The sequence below is a fragment of the Phaseolus vulgaris genome, chromosome 10 (genome assembly GCF_051622355.1).
Source record: "Phaseolus vulgaris cultivar YP4 chromosome 10, ASM5162235v1, whole genome shotgun sequence".
NCBI classification, from domain to species: domain Eukaryota; kingdom Viridiplantae; phylum Streptophyta; class Magnoliopsida; order Fabales; family Fabaceae; genus Phaseolus; species Phaseolus vulgaris.
In genome coordinates, this window is record NC_143507.1 from 43880617 (window position 1) to 43904807 (window position 24191).

General features: G+C 31.2%; 3 protein-coding genes and 1 pseudogene across 5 annotated transcripts; 3 read left to right on the top strand and 1 right to left on the bottom strand.

The window, feature by feature from the left end:
• The first annotated feature begins 802 nt into the window (after positions 1 to 802).
• LOC150024841 (uncharacterized) lies at positions 803 to 1399 on the top strand. The gene has a single exon (XM_090296711.1). The coding sequence runs from the start codon at positions 889 to 891 to the stop codon at positions 1132 to 1134; it is 246 nt and encodes an 81-aa protein (XP_090152837.1). The 5' UTR covers positions 803 to 888; the 3' UTR covers positions 1135 to 1399.
• Positions 1400 to 1917: 518 nt separating this feature from the next.
• LOC137819118 (anoctamin-like protein) lies at positions 1918 to 7409 on the bottom strand. 2 transcript variants are annotated; one of them, XM_068622870.2, is made up of 16 exons: positions 6768 to 7409; positions 6482 to 6551; positions 6227 to 6342; positions 5850 to 5976; positions 5666 to 5766; positions 5476 to 5567; positions 5275 to 5379; positions 4885 to 5154; positions 3939 to 4071; positions 3758 to 3871; positions 3573 to 3640; positions 3348 to 3475; positions 3083 to 3165; positions 2841 to 2948; positions 2364 to 2522; positions 1918 to 2275 (listed from the first exon to the last, which is right to left on the bottom strand). In XM_068622870.2, the coding sequence occupies exons 1-16, from the start codon at positions 6939 to 6941 to the stop codon at positions 2150 to 2152; spliced, it is 1974 nt and encodes a 657-aa protein (XP_068478971.1). In that variant the 5' UTR covers positions 6942 to 7409; the 3' UTR covers positions 1918 to 2149. The 2 variants fall into 2 exon arrangements, with proteins under 2 accessions (XP_068478971.1, XP_068478972.1); XM_068622871.2 differs by lacking the exon at positions 6482 to 6551 and having other exon boundaries at positions 6768 to 6903.
• Positions 7410 to 12898: 5489 nt separating this feature from the next.
• On the top strand, positions 12899 to 18375 carry LOC137818345 (IAA-amino acid hydrolase ILR1-like 4). Its single transcript, XM_068621702.2, has 5 exons — positions 12899 to 13400; positions 15446 to 15571; positions 15983 to 16297; positions 17110 to 17238; positions 17802 to 18375. Exons 1-5 carry the CDS (start codon positions 13050 to 13052, stop codon positions 18207 to 18209), a joined length of 1329 nt encoding a protein of 442 aa, XP_068477803.2. The 5' UTR covers positions 12899 to 13049; the 3' UTR covers positions 18210 to 18375.
• Positions 18376 to 21210: 2835 nt separating this feature from the next.
• LOC137818155 (IAA-amino acid hydrolase ILR1-like 4) lies at positions 21211 to 24083 on the top strand (annotated as a pseudogene). The gene is made up of 5 exons (XR_016516269.1): positions 21211 to 21628; positions 21804 to 21929; positions 22349 to 22663; positions 23352 to 23480; positions 23618 to 24083. The product of XR_016516269.1 is annotated as an IAA-amino acid hydrolase ILR1-like 4 (transcript).
• Positions 24084 to 24191: the final 108 nt, after the last annotated feature.

A 24191-nucleotide genomic window follows, 5' to 3' on the forward strand; every position in this document is an offset into this window, starting at 1 on the left:
GTTTAGTGGACGCGGTTATGCTAAATCGCACAGAAATTTTGAAAGGTAAACACTTTTCTATTCCTGTGGATGCCAACCTTTATATATCATATTCAACACCACAATGTTCCTTTTATATACAAAATAAAAAGATTTGTTTTCGTTTAATAATTAAATAATTACTTTTATGATAAAAGGATAGAAAACTATGAAGGTTTAGACACGTTTTTTAAATGATGTGTCTATGTCGGACACCGACATTCGTATGACATTTATAAGACACATTTATAAGACACATATCAGCGAAGTGTTTAATTCAAACAATATTTGTTGAATTTTTGATAATTTTATATAATTCTAACACAATTTAAAAAAAAAATGCATTAGTTTTTAAAAAAATAAAATTTACTGTAAATTTTTTTTATTATGATTAAAAAATAAAGAACAATTATTTTTGAACCAGTTATAAGAAACATTTTTCTACAACAAAAAAAATATTAAAACATACTTGTGCACATAAATTTTTGTTGTTAATTTATATAATCTGTAATTATATAATATATAGATATGTGTTCTTATGTCCTATATTTTAAAGATTATACATATCTCCGTGTTTGTATCGTATCTGTGCTATAGTAAACGAAGAAAATTAGAAGATTTGTTTTTGAATATTACAAGGTACTAATTAATCTTGCTAAGGAATCCATGGAAAAAAGTGTTGACAAAGTCTAAAGTCAATGAAAGCATATGATTTACACGCATTGGAAAAGCATGTTACTTGTCCTAGTGTAATTGGTAGGCTTATAAATGATGTTAGATGCAAAACAAAGTTTCATAATTCGTTTGGTACTCACTCTATCATCACATCATCTTTCACACACTATTCTGGCTGCTCATCACACAGCAGCCATGTCTGTGAAGAAATCTGTGTCTCTGAATGGTGGCATTGCCATTGCCAACCTCAAGGGCCAGAAGTCTTCAAAACGTAGGCGTTTTGATCGCCTTTTTTCATCAGTTGAATTGTCTATGGAGCCAGGGAAGCAGCTGAAGGACATGGATTCCAACAAGTTGAAGGCTGATATCAAGAGGTGGGCTAAGGCTGTTGTTGCTTATGCACGCCAAATCAGTGGCCGTTTTGGAAAGTCTCGTGGCTAAGTCACAAATTCAACATGATGGAATGACACTGTTATACAAGGGCCAGATCACAGACATTGGTATCGGATTTTGTTAATGGAAGAATTGTTGGTAAAGTATGAAAATGAGCTTTACATTAAATGGTTGTAGCCTTGAAATTTGTGCATTTATGTTGAAGTGGTGAATGTAAATTGTTCCAGAAGCACATTGGATCAAATGCTTGTGTTTGGGAGGGTCTTGCATCCATTTGTGTTATAAACTATATTACCTTTCATACCACTGTAAATATAATCTGGAATCAAGCAGTTATTTTCTGTCCATTTTAGTACCAAGTGCCAAAAATTTCCTTTGTCAGGTTCGAACACGTCTCTTAAACGTCGAACACACATATCAGACACCAATACATACATGTAGGACACGTATCCGTGAAGTGTTCAATTCAAAAAATATTTGTGGAATTTCTGACAATTGTAGTATAGTTCTAATATAATTTTAAAAAGAAAAAGTATATTAATTTTTTAAAAACTCAAACTTATATTGTATAAATTTTTATTATGATTATAAAAATAAGAAACAAATTCTTTTGAACCAGTTAAGAAAAACATCTTTCTACTATAAAAAAAACTGAAACATACTTGTTTACATAAATCTTTATTGTCAATTTATATAATTCATAATTATATAATATATAGATTCGTGTCTCCATGTTCTACATTTTAAAAATTATACATATCTTTGTGTCTCCGTGTCTGTATCAATGTCGGTGTTGTATACAACTAATTTGTTCTTAATTTGAATGCCTCAAAAACACAATCTTTGTTTCACTCACATTTTGATAAAACTTGAAGTAATTTGTAATTTGAATATTTACAATTCAAAAAGGAAGACAAAACAGGTCAATGAAAGCAAAATCCCTTCTTAATATACAATTCAGCCATGGGAAAGAAACTAAGATAACAAAAATACAATCCAGCATAAGGATTTTCTGTCTCTGTGTAAGTGGTAATGAAGTAAATAATAATAAGCTGGAAAGGCATCACTTCAATTTCTTCTCTGCAAAATTCTTGTCTACTCCAGAAATAGTCCTTAAAAGCTTCTTAGAACACATATCCTGTGCCTGAGTAGTGCGTTTTGCACGGTTGGCTCTTACCCAAGCAGGTTCCTGCAAAGAAAACAGTACTATAATCTGTTATCTTTCATAAAGCAGCTTTGAAATGAAGGAATGACAGTGGATGGAAGTGAAGAAGCACCTCAGGAACGAATCTAGAGAAACCAAACTTAATCAACAAGAGAACATGCTCCATGATTAAAATTGCTGCAAGTCCAGGTTCTATTTTCCATTTCCCCTCCTCATCATATAGCCATGCTAAAAGAGCACAGTTTGTGCATATAGACATCAATATGAGAAACTGCAATGTTAAGAATTCCCTCAAATCAGTGTGACATGAAAATTGAGTACAAATCAGTGACAATGACTAGTGAAAAAGTAGAGTTTACAGATGAAGGACTCATTCATATTTAAGGACATGGCAATTGATAGTTCAGACTAAAATTCTTTTTCATGACCCTTCATGAAAAAAGGTTGCATGCTGAGAATATCAGTAAAAGGACCTTCCATATGGTGGGTTATTTGGTACACACGAATTCTAATTTATAATTCATATCAAGTGGATTGTTCAAAATAATTGACAAGTTCCTTCCAAATTCCAGTGTAAATAAACAAATACCTGAAATATGTTAAGCCAGGCTCCTACTGTTGCAGCAGCTCTAGGAACAGGGCGCCTCAAAATGGCTAGCAGTTTCAATGCATCTGTCCTGATTTCCATAATATTGTTCTGAACAGCAAGGTAATAAGTTGTCAACGATGTAGTATTCTATAGAAGCCAAAATGATTAAAGAGCATTTATAGAAATGGAGAAGGCAAGCAAAAGCAAGTGCAAAAAAGGGAGGTGGATCACAGAATTTATACCACGGCAGCAAAAACAAAGGCAGGAGGAAATGCACAAGCAAACATCAAAATCATGCCAAACTGCAATGCCAATTCTAAGAAATCTGCAAAGAGTACAGGTAAATGTCAATCTTGGATACTTCTCAAATATGATAAGAAATTAAGCTTTTTTAGTTTTGGCTTCTACATACACATTTATATCTAAATGAAATAGTTACATTCCATATGATAAAAAATTAATTAAAATAGCATATACAAATCAAGAGTGTAATGAGTTTACAAGTACCATCAAATAATCCATCTTCAAGCTCCTCACCAATGCTAGCAGAGTAACGGGGCTTAAGGTACTCTTTCTCTACTCTAGAAGTAAACTGGATTTTTTCTCCTGCTGCTCCTTTCTCACTCTTCTTATGTCTTGAGAAATAAAGATAGTTTAGCAATTGTATAGTGCCAACATTTTAAACAAAGTAAACCTAGCATAGTCCTTGTCCAGAAGAATGAAAAGGCTTACCGAACCCTGTACTTTTTATAGCTATACTTGAGATAAGGCAATGAATTTTCCAATAAGTTTTCCAACACCTGGAAGATGTTTCCTTTTACATCATTATGAGGAAAAACCCCAAACTAAGCAGAAGGAAAATAAAGGGAAATGGAAGAAGGAACAGACAAAGATAATGAATAAAATTTCTTAGCAACCTCTGACAGAAGAAGCCGCTGAATCAACACTCGACGAAGAGTAGAAAAATTGCGATGCAACAGGGCATGATAAAAGATTCCAATGTATGTCTGCATAAAGTACAGACCAAAGACCTGTAGGAGAATATAAACGACGTAAGTTCCATTTTCAGAACAAGGGGGTAAAACGCAGATTAATTACCTTGTAGACTAAGCTATCAGCCTGTTTTTCTGTGTTTTCATTGTTTTCTTTCATGATAAGTTTGACAGACACCCTGCCACCAATCTTGGTAATATACTGAATGGCGAAAAGGTAAACAGCAGTGAGCCCAAACCTGAAAAAACCCAGCATTTAAATAAGAGTCACATTAATGAAATGTTTACTCAACAATATTAGAATTAATATGACTAACAAAAGATACTTTTTAGCATCAGATTACAGATTATTTGGTGAGACAAGCTGGTCCCCTACTAATGGGATGCAAAGCCCCAACTTCAAAGTCATTTTAAAACCAACAAGAAAATGCATTCATGTTTTATTAAATAGATGACTGAGAAGTTTTAAATGAGGAACAAAACATAACTCAATTTTATGTCCTTATGGTAATGTACAACTACAACAACAAAAAAATCCACATTGGCATGAATGAATCATGCGATGGACTGCATCCTGAAAAAAACACACTCAACAGAAAGATGACCGCTATTCAAAGAAGAATGATATTCAAGAGCAAATTGGATCAGTCAGTTAATGATTCTTGTGGCATTATGCATTACTTTACTACATGGACATGAACTTTTAAGTTTGACAGAAGCAACAGGGCTAAAGGTGATTATTATAAGTAAAGAGTCAAGGAGGACAAATGAAGTTAGAAACAGTCCCATCAATGCTCAAAGGAATTGACATATAAAATAAAATATCCTTCTGCAAGGTTGAGGACACCATCTCAGTTACGTGGGAAAATAGATGTTGCAGGAACTAATAATTATATGAACACAACAGAAGATACTTTAATTGAGACTCAAACAAAATAGAATTATTGGAATAAGAGAGAACTACGCAGAAAGAAATTCCTAAACAGAAATAGCATAATATTCAATTAACGACAAAGTTGAAGTACAGAAAAAAAAATTATATGTATTCTTACTTAATTATATCAGAACCAATAATTTCATAAAGATGGGCATATGCCAACTCAAATGGTAACTGGAGGCATATGATGCTGAAGATAATGATAGCATCATTTCTGAACCGCATGAAACGCCCAAGCCACTCAGATTTTTGGAATGCTTCCTTCTCTTTAATTCTATCATACTCAAGTACTTTCATGAGTTCCATCGGGGGCTGCCAGGAGCTTGCCTTTCCGTCAGTAATCTTGGGTCCTTCGTCAGTTGCATCTACATAACTAATAGGCCATCTGCAACACAACACCAAAACACGAGAGAGAAAAGGTGTGAAGGCAGAAGTAAGAATCAAAGAAAGCAAATTAGTAAAGTGATGGCATTGATCTCAAATGAAGTAAAAAGTAAAACATTACCTAGCTAAAAGTGCAGAGTTTTTACGCTTCCAGAACTGAGAAAACATTATAGCCCAAAGTATCACCATGACAAAGAAAACAGGGAGCATCACCAATTTCAATGACCTAAAATGGATAAGAATTCCTAAAACTGCTTAACCAGATGAAAAACTAAAGAAGAAGTGGTAGTATAAACAGAAACTAACAGACAGATTGGCCCACCCAAAATCTATCAATTGCAAAGTAAGCCCAAATGCAGCAGGAAAGAGCAGCCACCGTGTGTACATTCCAAGAAAAGCAAAATAGATTGCAATCTGCAGATTATTCATTCCTTCATTGGATAAGGAGAATGGACAACCACAATTTCATATAATACTATATATAAAGCTCATGGAGTCAAGGTCACATTTACCTTTGCCCCATAATATGAATAAATCTCATCTATTGGCTGATTTGTGAAGTGCCACCAATGAAGTGCCCAACTCTTGAGAAGCTTCTTTCTCTTTTTTTCATCTATCAACCAAAAGAAATATTAGTTCAGGCTTCAAGTGATCCTAATCTAGAGAAAAAGTGATGGCACATGTGAGTAAAAACACCATGCAAAGGAAAGACTTGCTTAACAATGTTCTCTGATTCCAATTTCAAAATCAGATTCTCCCCAATTTCCCATTTGATTTCTTTTCCATCAAATTTAAGGTCTTTGGCGGACTTGCTGTTGTTTACCTGCAAGTTCAATTTACAAGATAACCAAAATGTTACGAGATGTCAATATGAGAGTCCATACAAGACTGCATGGTCTTAATCTGAGAATGCATTTTGCTCATATTTTCTTGAATTAGAAAAAGCTAAGGCTCCTATAATCTGAGAATCAGATGAAACAACAAGCTGTATGAGTGGAGCTGGCTAAAAAACATAATAGAAAAAAAGGAATTTTGACTTTTAGAGACAATGGATAGCTACGGAAAAAACTCACCATTCCATATATTAAGTGGCAGTAGCACTGGAAACGCTCACACCAACTGAAAACAGAACCATCAGGTTGTTTCACAAAAGCTTCGACCTCCTCCACCTCAAATTGCAAATCCATACCTGCCATTTATCACAAGACACATTAACACCAACATAGGAATTGCACAACCAGTCACATGCTAGTTAGCACCATTTGACATAGTGAACTTAAATAGTAATAGGCATAACAGATGCCCCCCTTTGGGGATTTGCAATATACCAATATGAGTCCGTTTCTTGATTTGCAGTTCAGCTGCAGCCCTCCCCAATGTTTCCAGAGGTGCAGCCAACTAAACAAATGACAAATAAGTTTTAGCCACTCACCAAAAAACTTAAATTAGACACAGAGAACTGATTAAACTACAACAATGATGAAAAAAACAAACAAAAGGGATTCCCTTAGGCATGCCAAATAGGAAAAAACCAACACACGAACTGTAAAGTATAGCATTGAATGAAAGTGACTGGCATGAATGAAACATAGAGTGGAATTGAGAAAACCTAACCTTGATGAACTCATCTGCAATGCCAATAACTCTCTCAACTTCAAACCCCACCTTCTCAAACTCCTTTACAAGGACGTGTGCACAGTCACATGATTCGTCTTCCTCCTGAATCACTCTCTTAGGAATCACCACCCCCATCTCAAAAACACGTTCTTCATTTCCATGCTCGTTCATCTTTAGCCTCACTGACCCAATGCAAGTGAGAAGAGCCAAATAGAAACAAATCAACCACCCCTTACCTCCTTCACAAATTCCGGACTTTGTTTCAAAAACAAAACAAAGCTTCAAATGGGCACGAGAAAGATTGAGTCTTGGCCAAAAAGATTTGAAAAAAATGGCATAAAATGAAGAATTCGGAGGAGAAACGGGTAAATAGCGTTGGAAAAAGGTGTCACCGTCCAGGGCATGGAAAATTAAGACAATGTGTTGTATGTGTGGAATTGCGAGAATCCCAAAGGAAAGGATTGAATTGAATACTATAAACACAAAGTAAAAAGTTGAGGAAAATGACAGAAAGAAGAAAAATAGGATGATGGAGGATTTGAACAAATTTGAGGAAGATGTCTCAAAAACCTCTCATGTCATGAGGGAAAGAGAAACACACAAACAAGCCTGTTTTCCACGTACATACTTGCTACTTTTGTGCTTTTTTTATTTTCTTTTACTTTTAAAAACCTTTCCCAAGTTATTACATACTCTCTCTTTCTTCCCATACAATTTTAATTATTTTTAATCTTCTTACAATTTTTTTTTAGTTCTTGAATTATGTATTAGTTTAATTATGTCCTTGAAATTTGAAATATCTTTTTTTGGGTATCTCAAATTTAAGAAAAAAATTATTTTAGTCCCTCAAATTTAATATAATATAACTGTAGTTTCTCACCACTAAATTTAAAAATCTTGAAACCCAGATTTTAAATCTTAAATCTTAAATCCTACATTTTAACCAATTCATTTTAATTTCTGAAAAAAATTAGTTTTGAAGTTCTAATTAAAACTTATTTAAAATTGGGATTCAAGCTATATTTACTCTAATTTGTAAGGATTAAAAAGCATAATTAAAGGCTAATTATAAGTGATTCTATGTATAAGTGCCCAAATTGCATTGCATCAAATCTCATGTCAGAAGAAGTTGAGTGCACTAAAACGAAAACATTCAATTCAACATTTAGGTTTTTCTTCATGCACCCCATAATTTTTTTTTCCTAATTATCCCAAATCCTATCAATGGAGTGAAATGACCAAAATGTTTTATTTAATTCGTGGAAAGCTTTTTCTAAAATATATTCTAGAAAACTTATTAAAAAACATATTTTATATATATATATATAAAATACGTTCCAAAAAGTTTATTATGAAGATTCTGTTCCAGAAAACGTTTTTCGAAAATATATTTTATGAATTCATATTCTAAAAAATATTTCAAAAAAATAATGCAGAAGTTATTTAAAAAAATTAAGCACCCTCAACATTTTGACAGGGTACTTGATGTTGTATCACCTTACGTGCACCTTATTTAGCACTAATATAGACCTGATTCAATACAATTTCAACATAAAGATACGTATAAATTTTAAATACGAATCTATTAATATTATATAATTAATAATTATATATATTAACAATAAATATTTATGTGCATAAATATGTTTTAGTTTTTCATTTTAGCAAAAAGATATTTTTCATGACTGATTCAAAATAATTTATTTTTTATTTTTATAATTATAATAAATTTATCCAATAAGTTTGATTTTTTATAAAAAAAAATAGTGTATTTCTTTTTTTTAAAAATTGTGTTAACACCATGTTAGAATTTTCAAAAATTTAACAAATATTTTTTTTAAAATTAGACACAGATATGTGTCGTACAAGTGTCGGTGTTCGATACGTGTGTTATACACGGACACACCATTTAAGATACGTGTCTGAACCTCACCCAACAAATTTCTCCTGCATCCATCATTTTTTGAAAAAGACTGTTTTAACAAATGATTTCCAGATTACTCTTTCTATAATATTTTCGGAACATACTTTTCATAACACATTTTATAAATTCTTGATTTACTATTTCAGAAATAAAAACAATGTGTTTCAAAAAAGGATATTTTAGAATAATTTTTGTCTTTTGAAATTGTTATTCAGAAAATATCTTTTACTTACGAAATCTCTATTCCAAAATTATCCAAAACTATTAAAAATAATTTTGATATTTTGAATACAAAGAAAAATGTAGAAGTACAAGCAGAAACATCCTGTGTCGTGTCCTTTTTTCTGTTGGCACCTTTAGGAACCATGTAATTTCAAATAAATCTAAAAATAATAGAATAATCAGACATTTTCTTGTTGGGTGTTTTTTGTTTAGGCAAAAGAAAAAAAAAATAAAGAAACAAAATGAGAGTAAAAAGTGTTTTTTTTAAGATGGTTTGATAAAGAGAGGAAGGAAAACTTTCTATAAAATGATATAAATAAATAAATAAAATAATAAACTAGAAATCCTAAATGTTTTTGATGCATGTAAAAAGGGTTCACATGTGATTGTAGATTATTTATTGGTCTTGATGGTTTTTTTTAGGTGGATTGTGATATTTTGATACTCTAATAACTTTATATAAATAGTTTACTTGATACTTATAATTTTTTTTCTTTTTTATAATATAATACTTTATATTTTAATTATCATAATATTTTAAAAAGAGTTTATCATGTGATTGTATAGTTATTTTTTAGGTTCAAAGTTTAAATGTCTTTAAATTAGTTTCTTTGGTTATAATATTTTAGTGGTATGTTATTTTTTTGAACTTTAATTAATATTATTTAATATTTGAAATTCTATCTTCTTGATTTTAAGTTTCACGAATATATTTTTACTTATTTTTTATAAAATTTTAGGTAGTTTATCGAATCTATTTGTTAATGATTAATAGGTTTATGATAACTTTAAATAAGTTACATTTTCTTTAATAGAATATCATATTAACTTTCAGTATACATCTCCCCAATCTCAAGTTGAGCAGGGGAAGAGACTTATCTAGCAAAAAATTAAAAAATTAATTAAAACCTAAGTTGTGTCTAATTGATTTATGGTCGTGTATGAAGACATTAGATCATCCAATATGATATAAGTTACTTAAATAATGGTCGTGTTTGCTGTCAACATTTTATCGATTGTCAATATTTAAATTACCATATAGACTAAGACTCAACAATTGTCTAAGTTAAGAAAAAACGAATTTACTTGTGTCACATATGGGTAGACTTTAAATAAATGTCATTGAGCTAGGTTGATACTGCTTGAAAAGGTTAAATCTTTGTAGATATCACCTGATAAGGTCAATTTTTGTAGATATTGTACGATAACATTGGTTTTTGGTAGATACCGCTTAGTAATGACGATTTTTGTAGATGTCGTCGGATAAAGTTAACTTTTATAAATACTGTATGATTATATCAATATTTCTAGATATCGTCTGATAAGAACAATTTTTTTAATGTTTCGATCTAGTTGTGGTTGAGGAAGTTAAGTTGAATATAGTCAATGATCTAATCAATCCAGTTGGGTTGAAAATCGAGCTAAGCATAGTCAATGATTTTATCAATCCAACCGAGTTGGAAGTTGAGTTGAACATAGTTACTATTATCAATCCATTGAGTTGGAAATCGAGCTAAGCATAATCAACAATTTTATCAATCTAACTAAGCTAGAACATAGTCAACATAATCAAACCCAACTCCACACTTTAATTGTTATTTTGATAAAAAAGAAACATATAAACTCAAACTACAAATCATTTAAAAATTTAGTCTAATTCAACATTCATGCATGTAATATATATATATATCAATTTCAATCTATTCTTAACATGACCAAATTTAAAAAATAAACAAAAACGTCTCTTACTTATAAAGCATTGAAATTTCAAGAATTTCAATATCCTAGATATTTAAAACTATATAATCAATTGGAACTAAATTTCAAGGATAAACCAGTTACAAATGTCATTTTTTTCCAAATTGTCTAAACCAAAATTAATATCAAAATAAAAAAAAAGAAGAATTAAAATATTTTCAGAATAGAGAGACATTTACTCTGATTTAATTTCTGTTTGATTAAAAAGATCATAAGTTCATTATCTATTAAAGGTTGAAGTCTAATTAAAAAAGATAAGAAAAAAATTAGAATTTTAGAATGAGAAATGAAAAAAAGAGAGAATGATGAAGAGTTGAACAATTTGAATTAAAATAAGATGAAAAATTAAATAATCAAAATTACATCAAACAAATATTAATCGATTATGGATAATCAAAAGTTTATAAACTAAAATTATAAACAATTATATACCAAACATTTATACTTAATAACATTGAAACAAGAAACATTTCCTTTTTTATTTGCATGGGTTTCAACAAACAAGTCCAATAATGTAGCTTTCCAAAAATATTCTATAGATTGAGGTACATTTAATTTTTCCCCATGAAAGGGACTTATGAGCTAACAAATGTAGGGAACCCTAATTAAACCTAATTTAATTTGTCACACAAATTTTGGTATGTGTTTATTCATTGGATTCCTAGGAAAGTTGAACCACAAATTTTGATGAGTTCCTTCACTTTCATACTCAATTTGTGTACTCTTATGGTGAAATTGTCTGTTTCATAATTTTATATCTAAAATATGAATTTTGTATTATGAATTTTACCATAAAGAATATAGTTTATATTATGAACTATAAAATTTGAAAAGTATTTTCAAAATAAGTAAATATTTTTTTGAATTTTATGATTTAAGATATAATTTATATTTTGAATTATATAATTAAGATATTACTAAATTTAGAAAATATTTTTTCGAATTCTAAAAAATATATGAAAGTGTAATTAGAATATATGAAGTACCTACGTTTATAGAATGCATCAGTTCATATATTTAGTTTAACAAATTGTCTTTATTTAGTTTATGAAGGAAAAAAAAAAAAACAAATAGAAATTAAGATTATTGTTTGATTATTTAGAAAGAGAGAAGGAGGGAAAAGGAAAAAGAATAAGAAAAATAAATAAGTAGATGTATTAAAATAACATAAATATTCCCAAATAAAAACATACTACATGCAATAAAACATATTTTAAAAAATAAAATTATTTTTATTTACTTATACTGAGAGTGTACTTTATATAATAAAATAAAGGAAAATAAGTTGTTAACGGAAAAATTATTAAAAGAATAAAATCTCAAGATAATTGATAAATAATACTAAATTTTAAATTGTTTGTTTTATTATATTTATATTAATTTTATCAACTTTAAATCCTTGTTTTCTTCTTAAATTGGAGAAAGTAACATGAGATTCCCAATGGTTTTTCTTTCTCCTATTTTTTATTTATGAAAAGAGATAAAATTTCTTTCAAATATTTTTATTTTGCCTCTGTTTCCATTTTTTTCCTTTTCTATTTCCTTTAAATTAAAGGGAAAAAGAGAAAATAACAAAGAAATGTAAGTATAATAATAAGTATTGTTCAACATTTATTAAATTTCAATATATTTACACTATGTGATCTACAATATCCAATAATTTGTATAGTTAGTGTAGTAATCCTTGATATAAGCACCTTATACTTTATTAATGAATACAATTTAAAGACACTGAGTTTTTACATTGGTTATTTCTTAATTTTTTTTATATTACTGTGTTTAGTTTAATTATTATAACAATTTTATTGTTTATCAGTATAATATTTATGAGGCTGAGACACGTCTTTTAAATGCTTTTAAATGGTATATTTGTGTCAGACATACATATCAAATATCGATACACGGATACTCGTAAGACACGTATCAGTCAATTGTCCAATTCAAAAAATATTTGTTAAATTTTTTACAATTTTATCATGATTCTAACACAATTAAAAAAAAATACATTATTTTTCTAAAGATTATAGAAGATAAATTTTTACTGTCAATTTATATCATTTATAATTATATAATATATAAATTTATATTTCATGTATTATAAATTTTTAAGATTATACATATCTCCGTGTCGCTCCGTGTCTCTCTACATTAATGACAATTATAATTAAAAATATAATTGAAATAATTTTTTTATAAACTAAAAATTAGAAGAATTTGAAATGAATTAAACTAAAATTACAAAACGAAAGAATAGTGGTCGTTTTATCTCATAAATATCTGTGTCCAAAAAGTTCCAAACTTTAATAAAAACGTTTTGATCATACTGTTTTTGTCACCTACTCTGGTTCATTGTTGTTATTGCTCACCCACTTCCCATGAATTTCTTCAACTGGGTTCGTTTGTTCATCGTTTTTCATGCCTTTGCTGCAGCACCCAGCTTCTTCTTGTTAACAGATTCGTCCACAGAACTCCCCACCAACTTTCTAGATGCTGCCAAGAAGCCTGAGGTATTTGACTGGATGGTCAGAATCAGAAGGAAGATTCACCAGAATCCAGAATTGGGTTATGAGGAATTTGAGACCAGTAAAGTCATTAGAGAGAAATTGGATCAACTGGGTATACCCTATAAACACCCTGTTGCAATCACTGGTGTAATTGGCTTCATTGGGACTGGAAGATCGCCTTTTGTTGCTATAAGAGCTGATATGGATGCTCTTCCCATGCAGGTCACATTACTTCTGCATTTTCTTTCTATGTATGCTTACACAGTGTGGTGACTGTTCTTTTTCATGTAGTGAGAAATTGACGGAAATCCTTGTCTTTTCTTAAAAACTTGCATATGAATGTTTTGTCAAGCTTTCTTTTATTAGATGATCCAAATAACTTCTGTTCTGAGTAAGTTGTGATTATATTTTTGTGTGTGATGTAAACACCACTTTCTCTGTACAGTATGTGTGTCTGTACATGGTCAATACAAACCACTTCTTTCTGTAATCTTCTTCTCCTATTTGTGTTATTCCTTTCCCAACAAATTTGTGTATGAATTGCCCACTAAAGTGTGAGAGTTCTGCTGCGTGATAAAAGTGTGGTTTATCCCTGCCTTGGACATTTGTCTGCTGTAAAAAATTGCAGAGTTCAAGTGGTGAATCCTAGTGGGTTCAAGTGGTGTTGTTTCAGGAGTCTTACCGTTGTTTGGCAAGAAGAACTTTGAAGACTGCTGTCTGAAGATGAATTCTATCTTTGGCTTGTGAAGATTGAATTTCAAGAATTAGGAAAAAATGCTATAGAGTAGCATATGGCAGCACATAAAGAATTCAAAAAGCTTGACTGTAAACCTCGCTTTCTAATTCATTAGTGTGTCGATGCTGCAATCTTTCAGAAAATCTCCAAAGCTACAACAGTGAAACAAGCTTGGGATATTCTAAGAAAAGCGTATGGAGAGGTTGACAAAAGAAAAAAGGTGAAGCTCCAAACTCTTTGAAGGCAATGTGAATTACTTTCTATGTCTGATCACGAGTCTATTGTTGATTACTTCAAGCAAATTCAAATATTGATTAATGGGATGGAGGCCCGCAACGAAGAGTTAGCAGATCAGCAAATTGTTGGCAAGGTGTATTAAAAGTTTAGTAGAAAAACAGAGTGGCAGGTATGTAAAAGTGTTGAGAACCCGTGTAGGTGGTGGTATCTGTCAGACGAGTTACAAAAATTTGGGAGACAGAAGATATTGTGCCTGAAGTAACTTCACCTTACACTTCACAACATAATGCTACTTCTGAGAGGAAGAACATGGCGAGGAACATGCTCAAGAGTAAGAAAGTTCCTACTTATTTGTGGAGCGAAACAGCCTCCCCTGCTGCTCACGTTCTAAACAGAAGTCCAACTAAAAGATTGAGTGATAAGACGCCAAAAGAGACATGAACTGGTATCAAACTGGATGCGACTCACTTTAGAGTTTTCGGCTCTATATGTCTCAGACATGAGCCTGGTCAATTGAGATGAAAGCTAGATGATAAGGGAGGGCGGATGTCTCTTGTAGGATATTGTTCTACTGGTGGTTACAAACTGTATAACCCAAGAAATGAGCAAGTTTTAATCAATAGAGATTTTGTGATTGTGGAATTTACGCTGGGATTGGAACACGGAAGCTGAGAAGGATCATAGGATGCTAATAGATCTTAACAGTGCTGTTGAACATCAAACTGACACAGCTACTGGATTGAGGAGATTGAGCAGGTCCAGCAGCCCTACATGACTATGAAATGATGCAAGATTCTGCAGTTGATTCAGAAGGAGAATTGGTGCACTAAGCTGCATTTTTTTGAATCTGATTCAATCAGTTTTGAGAAAGTAATGCTAGAGCCTAAATGGGTGAATACAATGGAAGTATAATTGAGTTCTATTGAAAAAAAATGAAAGATGGGAATTTGTCAGTTTGCATATTAAAATTAGTTTCTATTTAATGATTTTCTTGTAGTGTATGAAGTGATTATACTTTTTTGTATGTTTTATATAAACCCACTTGTTTCTTTGTGCAGTTTGTGTGTATAGGTGTTCATATGTGTTTGTACATAATCAATACAAACACTTCTTTCTGTAATATTCCTCTTCTCTCTGTGTGTGATTCCTTTACGAACACTTTTGAATTATGATGGTTTTACTTCTATGGGTTGGTTATGGGATAAGACAACAAAAAGAGTTTTGCTTGCCTTTCCTCAAAATTTTGTGATGTTTTGTAGATTTTTTATTGATTTATTACTGTACCTAACTTTAGGAAATGGTGGAGTGGGAGCACAAGAGTAAAGTACCTGGAAAGATGCATGCTTGTGGTCATGATGCTCATGTGGCTATGCTTCTTGGTGCTGCGAAGATTCTTAAACAGCATGAAAAAGAGATACAAGTTTGAATTTTTATATTGGCTTCTTTATTTCCGATTCCTGAATCTTCTGCTTTATGGTTTAGCTTACTTTTACAGATACTGAACTTCTTATCTCCGTTTAAAACATGTGATCACCACTCATTGGTGTCCAGTTTGTCAAACTCAAGAAATTTGGCCCTCTTAATGATTTTATACATTTCTTTTATGTAAACTTTTTGGTTATGATTCCAATCATGTTAGTATCAAGCATATAATCCGTTTATAAGGTATTTGTGTCTGAAAAGTGAAAGAGAGTTGCCCACCATATCATACTACTTGACCAAGACAGTCTCCTATATCTGTTACTTTATTATGAAATATCAGTTGTCACGTTCTCTTGTTTCCACCCTGTCATGGATCTATGATAATTTCATTATTTTGATGTCTGAATAGGGAACTGTAGTTCTTGTTTTCCAACCAGCAGAGGAAGGAGGTGGGGGAGCCAAGAAAATTTTAGATGCTGGAGCCTTAGAAAAGGTTTCAGCTATTTTTGGGTTGCATGTGTCACGCGACTTTCCATTAGGTGAAGTGGGCTCTAGGTCTGGTCCAATGTTAGCAGGAAATGGTTTTTTTGAAGCTATAATAAAGGGAAAAGGAGGCCATGCAGCTATTCCTCAACAATCTATAGACCCTATATTGGCAACTTCTAATGTTATAATTAGCTTACAGAATCTTGTTTCTCGTGAGGCTGATCCTCTGGATTCCCAGGCAAGTTCGCTTTAACTTTATTTCTTCCTTTTCCCTTGCCACCAACTACTCATTTATGCTTTCTGTTTTGGTACAATTGGGATTTAAAAGGCAAAGCACCGACTTAACTAGTGGGCGACAACCAGGCCAACTGATGTTCTTATTTGATTGCTAAATAAAAGTATTTATAACATTTTCTGAACCCAAGGCTATGCAAAACTTGTGATTGGGCTAGAAACTTATTTCTTACACTTCAATTAAACTTTCTTATCATTTAGTAAACTTTTCCTTGTGTTATCCACATAAACTTTGGAAGTACCAAATCCATCACTTTTTTGAGACCTTAGATACGTATTAAGTACTAGAAGAGTTACTCATGACATTGATGCAGGTGCAAAAGAAGAGAAAATTTATCCTGGTAGTTTTTTCTCTTTTCAAATCTTAAAATTGAATTGCAGCTGATTTTAAACCTGGCTCTGGATTGTAGCGAGTAAGGGCTGTGCTGTAGAAAGTAACTTTTGATGAGAGCGGGTTTAGGGGTTTGTAAAACACAAACATATGGGTAACTTTAACGTATCATGCATATACACTATTCCACTCCTTTGATCTTCTTGTGTCTAGAAGTATGTTGTCAAGAATAGAGATTGTAATTCTGTACAAAAGAATTGATTAGTTACATTTAGTTTACATACCTTCGGTGAACTTTGGCCACAAAAAGGTTTCTAGTGAAAAGGATGAGATGTCAAGTGTGATTATTACTTATTAAATGTGACGAAATACTGTTTGAAGAAGGAATTTGAATCCTCTGTGAACTAGAAAGCATCTCCACACAGGTTGTGACTGTAGGAAAATTCCAAGGAGGCAGTGCATTCAATATCATTCCAGATTCTGTCACGATCGGTGGCACCTTCCGAGCTTTTTCAAAAGAAAGTTTCCAGCAATTAAAACAGCGCATTGAGGAGGTATGTGATGGAGAAGAATAACTTTTTTTGTGTATGCATAAACTAAAACAACGAAAATGGCCAGAACTTGTTTTTATTTGTAGTCTTGTTTGTACTCTCAGAAGGTAATTATAGGATCAGAAAATAAAATGAATTAAGTTTCTCCTTTTAAATTTAAATCAACTTATGCACTTGAATGTTTACAAAAACTCTCATTCATCTTCTCCAAAAACTGAGGTGCATCAGTTGATTTTATTTTACAAAAAATGTTTGATTTATTTTTGTCTTTTATTTTCATCTTTTCTAAGCCTACTCAGAAAACATGTTCTATATCATCAAACACTAATCTGATGTTGTCCCACCTGTTCATTGAGTCTATAAACCCAACCTTTACTTTAGTTTAAAAGCATGACACAAAATGAAATGAAGATATATTGTTGTAATTATCAATAAAAACATGTTACAATAAAACTAAGCAGCACCCTTACATGATAATTTCAACTAAAAAATGGATTCACTCATATTATACACAGTTTTCATTACACGTGATTCTGGCAGGGGCTAAGGCTGACTGGTTTATGCAGGTTGTGATTGCACAAGCTTCTGTGCAGAGGTGCAATGCAACAGTCAACTTCCTTCAGGATCAGAATCCTTTCTTTCCCGTAACCATAAACAATGGTGACTTGCATGAACATTTTCAGAGTGTTGCTGGGAATTTGCTTGGCGTGAATAAAGTAAATGAGATGCAACCTTTGATGGGAGCTGAAGACTTTTCATTCTATCAAGAGGTTATACCTGGCTACTTTTTCATGGTTGGAATGCAGAATGCCTCACATGAAAAACTTGAGCAAGTGCACTCACCCCATTTCAAGATCAATGAAGATGTACTTCCTTATGGGGCTGCACTTCATGCCTCATTAGCTGTTAGTTATCTTCTGAAACATCCACAGGACATAGCCTCTGCAGAGGGGAAATATCACGATGAATTGTAACAGAACTTTATTTTTTGTTGGAAAATCACTAAAATAATAGCCAATTTATATTGTTTCTTGTAGCAATGACATGATGAACTCGTTTGTATTTAAATTTTAACTAAAACTAGTGTTGAGCTTATGCATGAGCAAAGCAAAAATAAAGCTGTTTTACATTTTGAATAAACTACCATTTTTTTTCTTATGAACTTTTACCCTTCTTCTTGATTCCATTATTGGAAAATTATATCTGTTTAAAGTTGTCACATTTTTCATCTGGGTCTCAACCATTAGAGGATCTTTTAAAGACACTGTAGACCTGGTTAAATGATCAATTAGGGCCTGAACTTCTGAGTGTTAATTTAGTTCTTCAAAATATGAAAATTTTAATTAAGTCCTTGAATGTGTGCAAAGTGGAGTAATTGTGTCTTGATAATAAGTTTTGCAAAACTATTTTACTGTTAATATTTCTAGATGAAAGGTGGAAGGGGATGAACTTTTTGGGAAAAAATGAATAGATGTCGCTATAAAATACTTTACAATAAATAAAGAATAAAAAATAATTAACACATTTTAAAGTGAGTTTATATTTTTAATAATTAGGAAAAAGAAAATGTTACTATTTGTTTCATATACTTTACTTTAAAACATGATTAATCATGAAAAAAAATCAGGTTAATATCCAATAAATGAATAATAAAAGATAATTAAGGCATTTTAAAGGGGTTTGTATTTTTTATAATTAGGAAAAAGAAAATGTTACTACTCATATAAAATAATTTCATTTGTATAATATACTCCCTTTTAATCTTAGATTTTTCTAAAGTTAACTAATAGGTATACATTACCTAAATATTGATTTTCTTATATTTTTTATATATAGATTTTGGTTCTAATCTTCTAAATTTTGTTTGTATTTTTTTAATAATAATTTTATTTTTATGTGGTCACACATTATTGTTGATACTTGATTGTCAGATATCAATTTTGATAGTGATATCAACTTTTAATAAAGAAAAAGTTATTATTTGTTTCATATTTCATATAAAAAAAATTGAGGCAATAATTTATAACATAGATATTTTTTAATTTGTGTATTGTATCAAATAAACATTTATTTAATATAATTTAATGACACTTTTCCTAGAATGTCTAAATTTTAATTAGTGTCTTTTGGTTCTACATTTTAATTATACCTTTTTAATATCTTTGCTTGTATATGGAATTGGTATTTCCCTATTTTTACTTGTTTAATTTAAAGTTTTATATGTTTTAAGAAAATAATATATCAATAATAATAGTTAAATGAAAAATAATTATATTAATATGTGAGTTATTAATAATATATTTAACAATTTAGTTATTTTTAACATTTAGATAGTTTAATTTTATTTTTTAATTAGTAATTATGAATATAAAACAAATATATTAAATGGAAAAAGTCGTTTTATATATTATATATTACATTACAAAGTATAATATAACGTTCAAATGGTTGATTTAATTATGAAATTATTATTTTTCATTTTACTGCTCCAAAAGCGTCCAATAAATGATGACCGGTCTTTGTTATCTGTTCTGTATTTTTTTTAAATTATCTTTTTTGACAATTAACTTTTAATAAATAATAACAACTTCATTTCAATAAAAAAAAAACACTATATTTAAGTTAATTAACAAATAAATTGATAAAAAAATATTTAGAATTTAAATGGTTTTGTTTGTTTCGGTTTGCTTTCACTGGATATATAAAACAAAATCGTAAAGACACTCTTCTTTTTATAATAGTAAAAAAATCCATCTCACAACTCTTTATAATAATCAAATAATATTTTAAATTAAAAAATAAACTAAATATAATTAAATTATTATTTTATTAAAATATTAAATGGATGGATGTTTTTACTGTCAATGTATCTAAAATTGAAAAAGATATGCTTTGGTACTCTTAAACAATCACTCATTTTAATAATACAATAATATATATATTATTTTAAATAAAAAATTAAAATATGAATATATTAATGGCAGAGTAATTATTTTTCTATTGGTGGGTCTTAAATTTTGTTGAACATTTATTGCGGCAGAAGTACTTTTGTGAACTTTTAACATATCACTTGAAAGTTTTTTATTGAATGAGAAGTACTAATTATTTCTTATTTTTAAAATATGAAAGTCAAAATGTTTTTTTATATTAAAACAAACTTATTTTATGAAAGCTGATTTTATTATAAACACAATTTTGTTCTTCTACATTTCCTTCATTTGATTCATTCTGTATCATAATAAACATTTTGAAAGGTTGGTGCATCAAAGATTCTCAAACACATTCTTTCTGTATAATCTTCTCTTCTGCATTATTTTTTCCATTAAACACTGTTCTTCTGATACAAATTGAAAACATGCACATGCTCACTAGTCATCTATATTTTAGAACTCTCATCCTATTCAAGAATTCAAAACAATGTCAACTTTGGTTTATTGAACTTTGTGAATTTCAACCATTTCACCTCTCTACACATTACTTCTTAATATATTTGAATTATTATATTTTCTATTAAAAAAATACACTTTAAGCTTAATTTAACATCATAAAATTAGTTTATAAGAAGAGGTTTGCATTCATTTATTTATGTCATAATCTTTAGTTGACGTGGAATCTCCAACACACATCCCCTCACATGGAGACTACTCATTCGTGCGTAAGATTATATATTATGGATGGTCTAATAAAGGTCCTATAGCGGTGACCTGATAAGTCCAACCAATAATTGCTAGGATATACTCAAAATAGCTCTGATACTATATTAAGAAGTGAATTTTAATCTAACTCAATATCATAAAACCGACTTATAAGATGAGGTTTGCACCGATTTATATATGTCGTAATTTCTAGTCTTGCATATATTTAGCATTTTTTTATATTTTTATTAGTGCATAAAACATGGGATTTGGTTTAATTTGATAAAGCTTGAGCCAAATGTTACAATAAAGATGAGTGCCTAATTAATTGGAGTGGGTCCTCAAATCCTACAAAACTATGTGTGGTGATTGTTTTTCGTTTCACTCTCAACTCAACTACCAAAGAAACCATGGTTGTCAAAATGTGGTTCCATTTGTTCATCCTTTTCCATGTCTTCTCTGCAGCTCCAATCTCCTCATTAACAGATTCCTCGAACATAATCTCTACTAACTTTCTTGACGATGCCAAGAAGCCTGAAGTTTTTGATTGGATGGTGAAACTCAGAAGGAAGATTCATGAGAACCCAGAATTGCTTTATGAGGAATTTGAGACCAGTAAACTGATCAGAGAGGAATTGGATAAACTGGGTATCCCATATAAACACCCAGTTGCTGTCACTGGTGTAATTGGTTTCATTGGAACAGGAAGCTCACCTTTTGTTGCATTAAGAGCTGACATGGATGCACTTCCCATCCAGGTTTCGTGAATTCTATATCTTGAACCATAATTTTGACTTTTTTTTATGATACTTTTGTGTGTTGATTCTATTTGGTTTGGGGGTTAGGATAAGACATTGCCTTTCCTCAAGTTTCATACACACTGTGTTTATTTTATCCATATTTCGTTGATCTAAGGGTACATCTTAACCTCAGGAAATGGTGGAGTGGGAGCACAAGAGTAAAGTACCAGGAAAGATGCATGCTTGCGGTCATGATGCTCATGTCAGTATACTTCTTGGAGCAGCAAAGATTCTCAAACAGCATGAAAAAGAGATACAGGTTTTACTTTTTTCATTTTTTTAATGTACGATGTTGTGTTCTGCTTTGTTTTTTCCTCAACCAATGCTCTTCTGATGTAAATTGAAAACGTGGGGTCAATAGTTACTCCCACAACAACTTGCCATCTGTTAAGAAATCTGATCTTTTGATGATTTATATAACTTCTATTATTAAAAAATGTATTTTAAGCTTAACTTAAAAAAGACTATATCTTTAGGGTGGTCAGCAGGTGACTTAATAAGTTAAACAAATTCTCATTAGAATAGATTATAAATGATTCTGATATCATATATTAAGAATGGAACTTTGACTAATTCAACCTTATAAAAATCAACTTATAAGATGAGATTTGTACTTGCTTTTATACTATGAAAAAGTCTTTATCTCTAGTCGAGTTCATTATTTTGTTGTCTAAATAGGGAACTGTAGTTCTTGTTTTCCAACCAGCAGAGGAGGGAGGTGCAGGGGCAAAGAAAATTGTAGATGCTGGAGTCTTGGAAAATGTTACTGCTATCTTTGGACTACATGTGATACCCAGTACTTCAGTAGGGGAAGTGGTCACAGGGTCTGGTCCAATGATGGCTGGAAGTGGTGTTTTTGAAGCAATTATTAGTGGAAAGGGTGGTCATGCAGCTATTCCCCAACATTCTAGAGACCCTGTATTGGCTGCTTCTAATGTGGTTATCAGCTTACAGCACCTTGTTTCTCGCGAGGCTGATCCTCTGGAACCCCAGGTAAATTTGGTTAACTCTTCTACTCAGCCTCTCATTTATCCTTATTTTACTGATCATGTGAAGAAGTTTTTATGATGTTTGAATCTTTGACTACAGCATTGCTAAGAACTTTGTATGTTTACTTAAATTGCATGTGGAAATGGAAAGGAAGAAAATAAAGTAAAGGAAAAACTCTGGCCTGCTTTATCTGCTTCAAATGTAGAAGTTGTTAGAACTTTTCAATAGTGGAGAGAATTGGACATAACTATAGTTCCAAGGATCATTATCAATAGTATTCAAAGTTAGAACACTACTATATTTTATGCAACAAACTGAGTGAATGGCTTGGCTGGAAAATTGAGCTTGGATGAGCACTATATAGAATTGTAAACCACAAGATAAAGTGTCTTGATTACAAGGGATGGGCAAAATTTAATGACTTGAATACCAAGTAATCAAATACATGTCAATGAATTACAGGAACACAACTGCACCACAGTCCACAACTTTTTTTTATCAACGATAAACAATAAATTAATGAACCACTTCAGGAGTGATCTAACTCTTATACAGAGAACCTGACAAACCAACTCTACAGTGCACAACCTTGAATGACTGCTGCTTACTTAAATAGGTGAAAAGTTTGATTCCTTGAGGACTTTACTTGCTTATGGTAACAATCCTGTGTCTTTCTTATCTTCCCACTCAGGTGTTGACAGTTACAATGTTCCAAGGAGGTGGTGCATTCAATGTTATTCCAGATAAAGTCACAATTGGTGGCACTTTCCGAGCTTTTTCTAAAGAAAGATTGGAGCAACTTGCACAGCGCATTGAGCAGGTTTGTTATGGAGAAGTTTTATTACATAACTTTTCTAAATAAGCTTTTGAGTTTGTGTTGCAACAAAATAAGTTTGCACTTGTATAGTATTTGTCACTTCATTTGGGTTATTGGCTAAGGCTGATTCATTTATACAGGTTGCCATTGGTCAAGCTGCTGTGCAGAGGTGTAACGCAACTGTGAGGTTCGGTGATGAAACGAGAGGTTTCTACCCTCCAGTTGTAAATAATGGTGACTTGCACAAGCTTTTTGTTGATGTTGCTGGGAATCTGCTTGGCATCAATAAAGTTAATACTGATGCCAGACCAATCATGGCCTCTGAAGACTTTGCTTTTTATCAAGAGGTCATACCTGGCTACTTCACTGGGCTTGGAGTGAAGAGTGCATCACCTGAACCGCTTCAGGAATTACACTCACCCTATGCCACAATCAATGAAGATGCACTTCCTTATGGGGCTGCACTTCAGGCATCACTAGCTACTACTTATCTTATAAATATCAGCAGAATGTAGCCAACGTAGTTGGGAATATCATGAGGAATTATAATTGCTAATAAAATTACTAGAAAGTAATAACCTCATATGTGGCATTATAATTTTTATCTGTCGCCTGGTGTAGATTCTTAAGTACTTTACCTTTAAAATCACTAGATGTGCATTTAGCTGTTGGGCAAATGAGACTAACAAGCACAGTTCTGGGCAAAAAAGATGA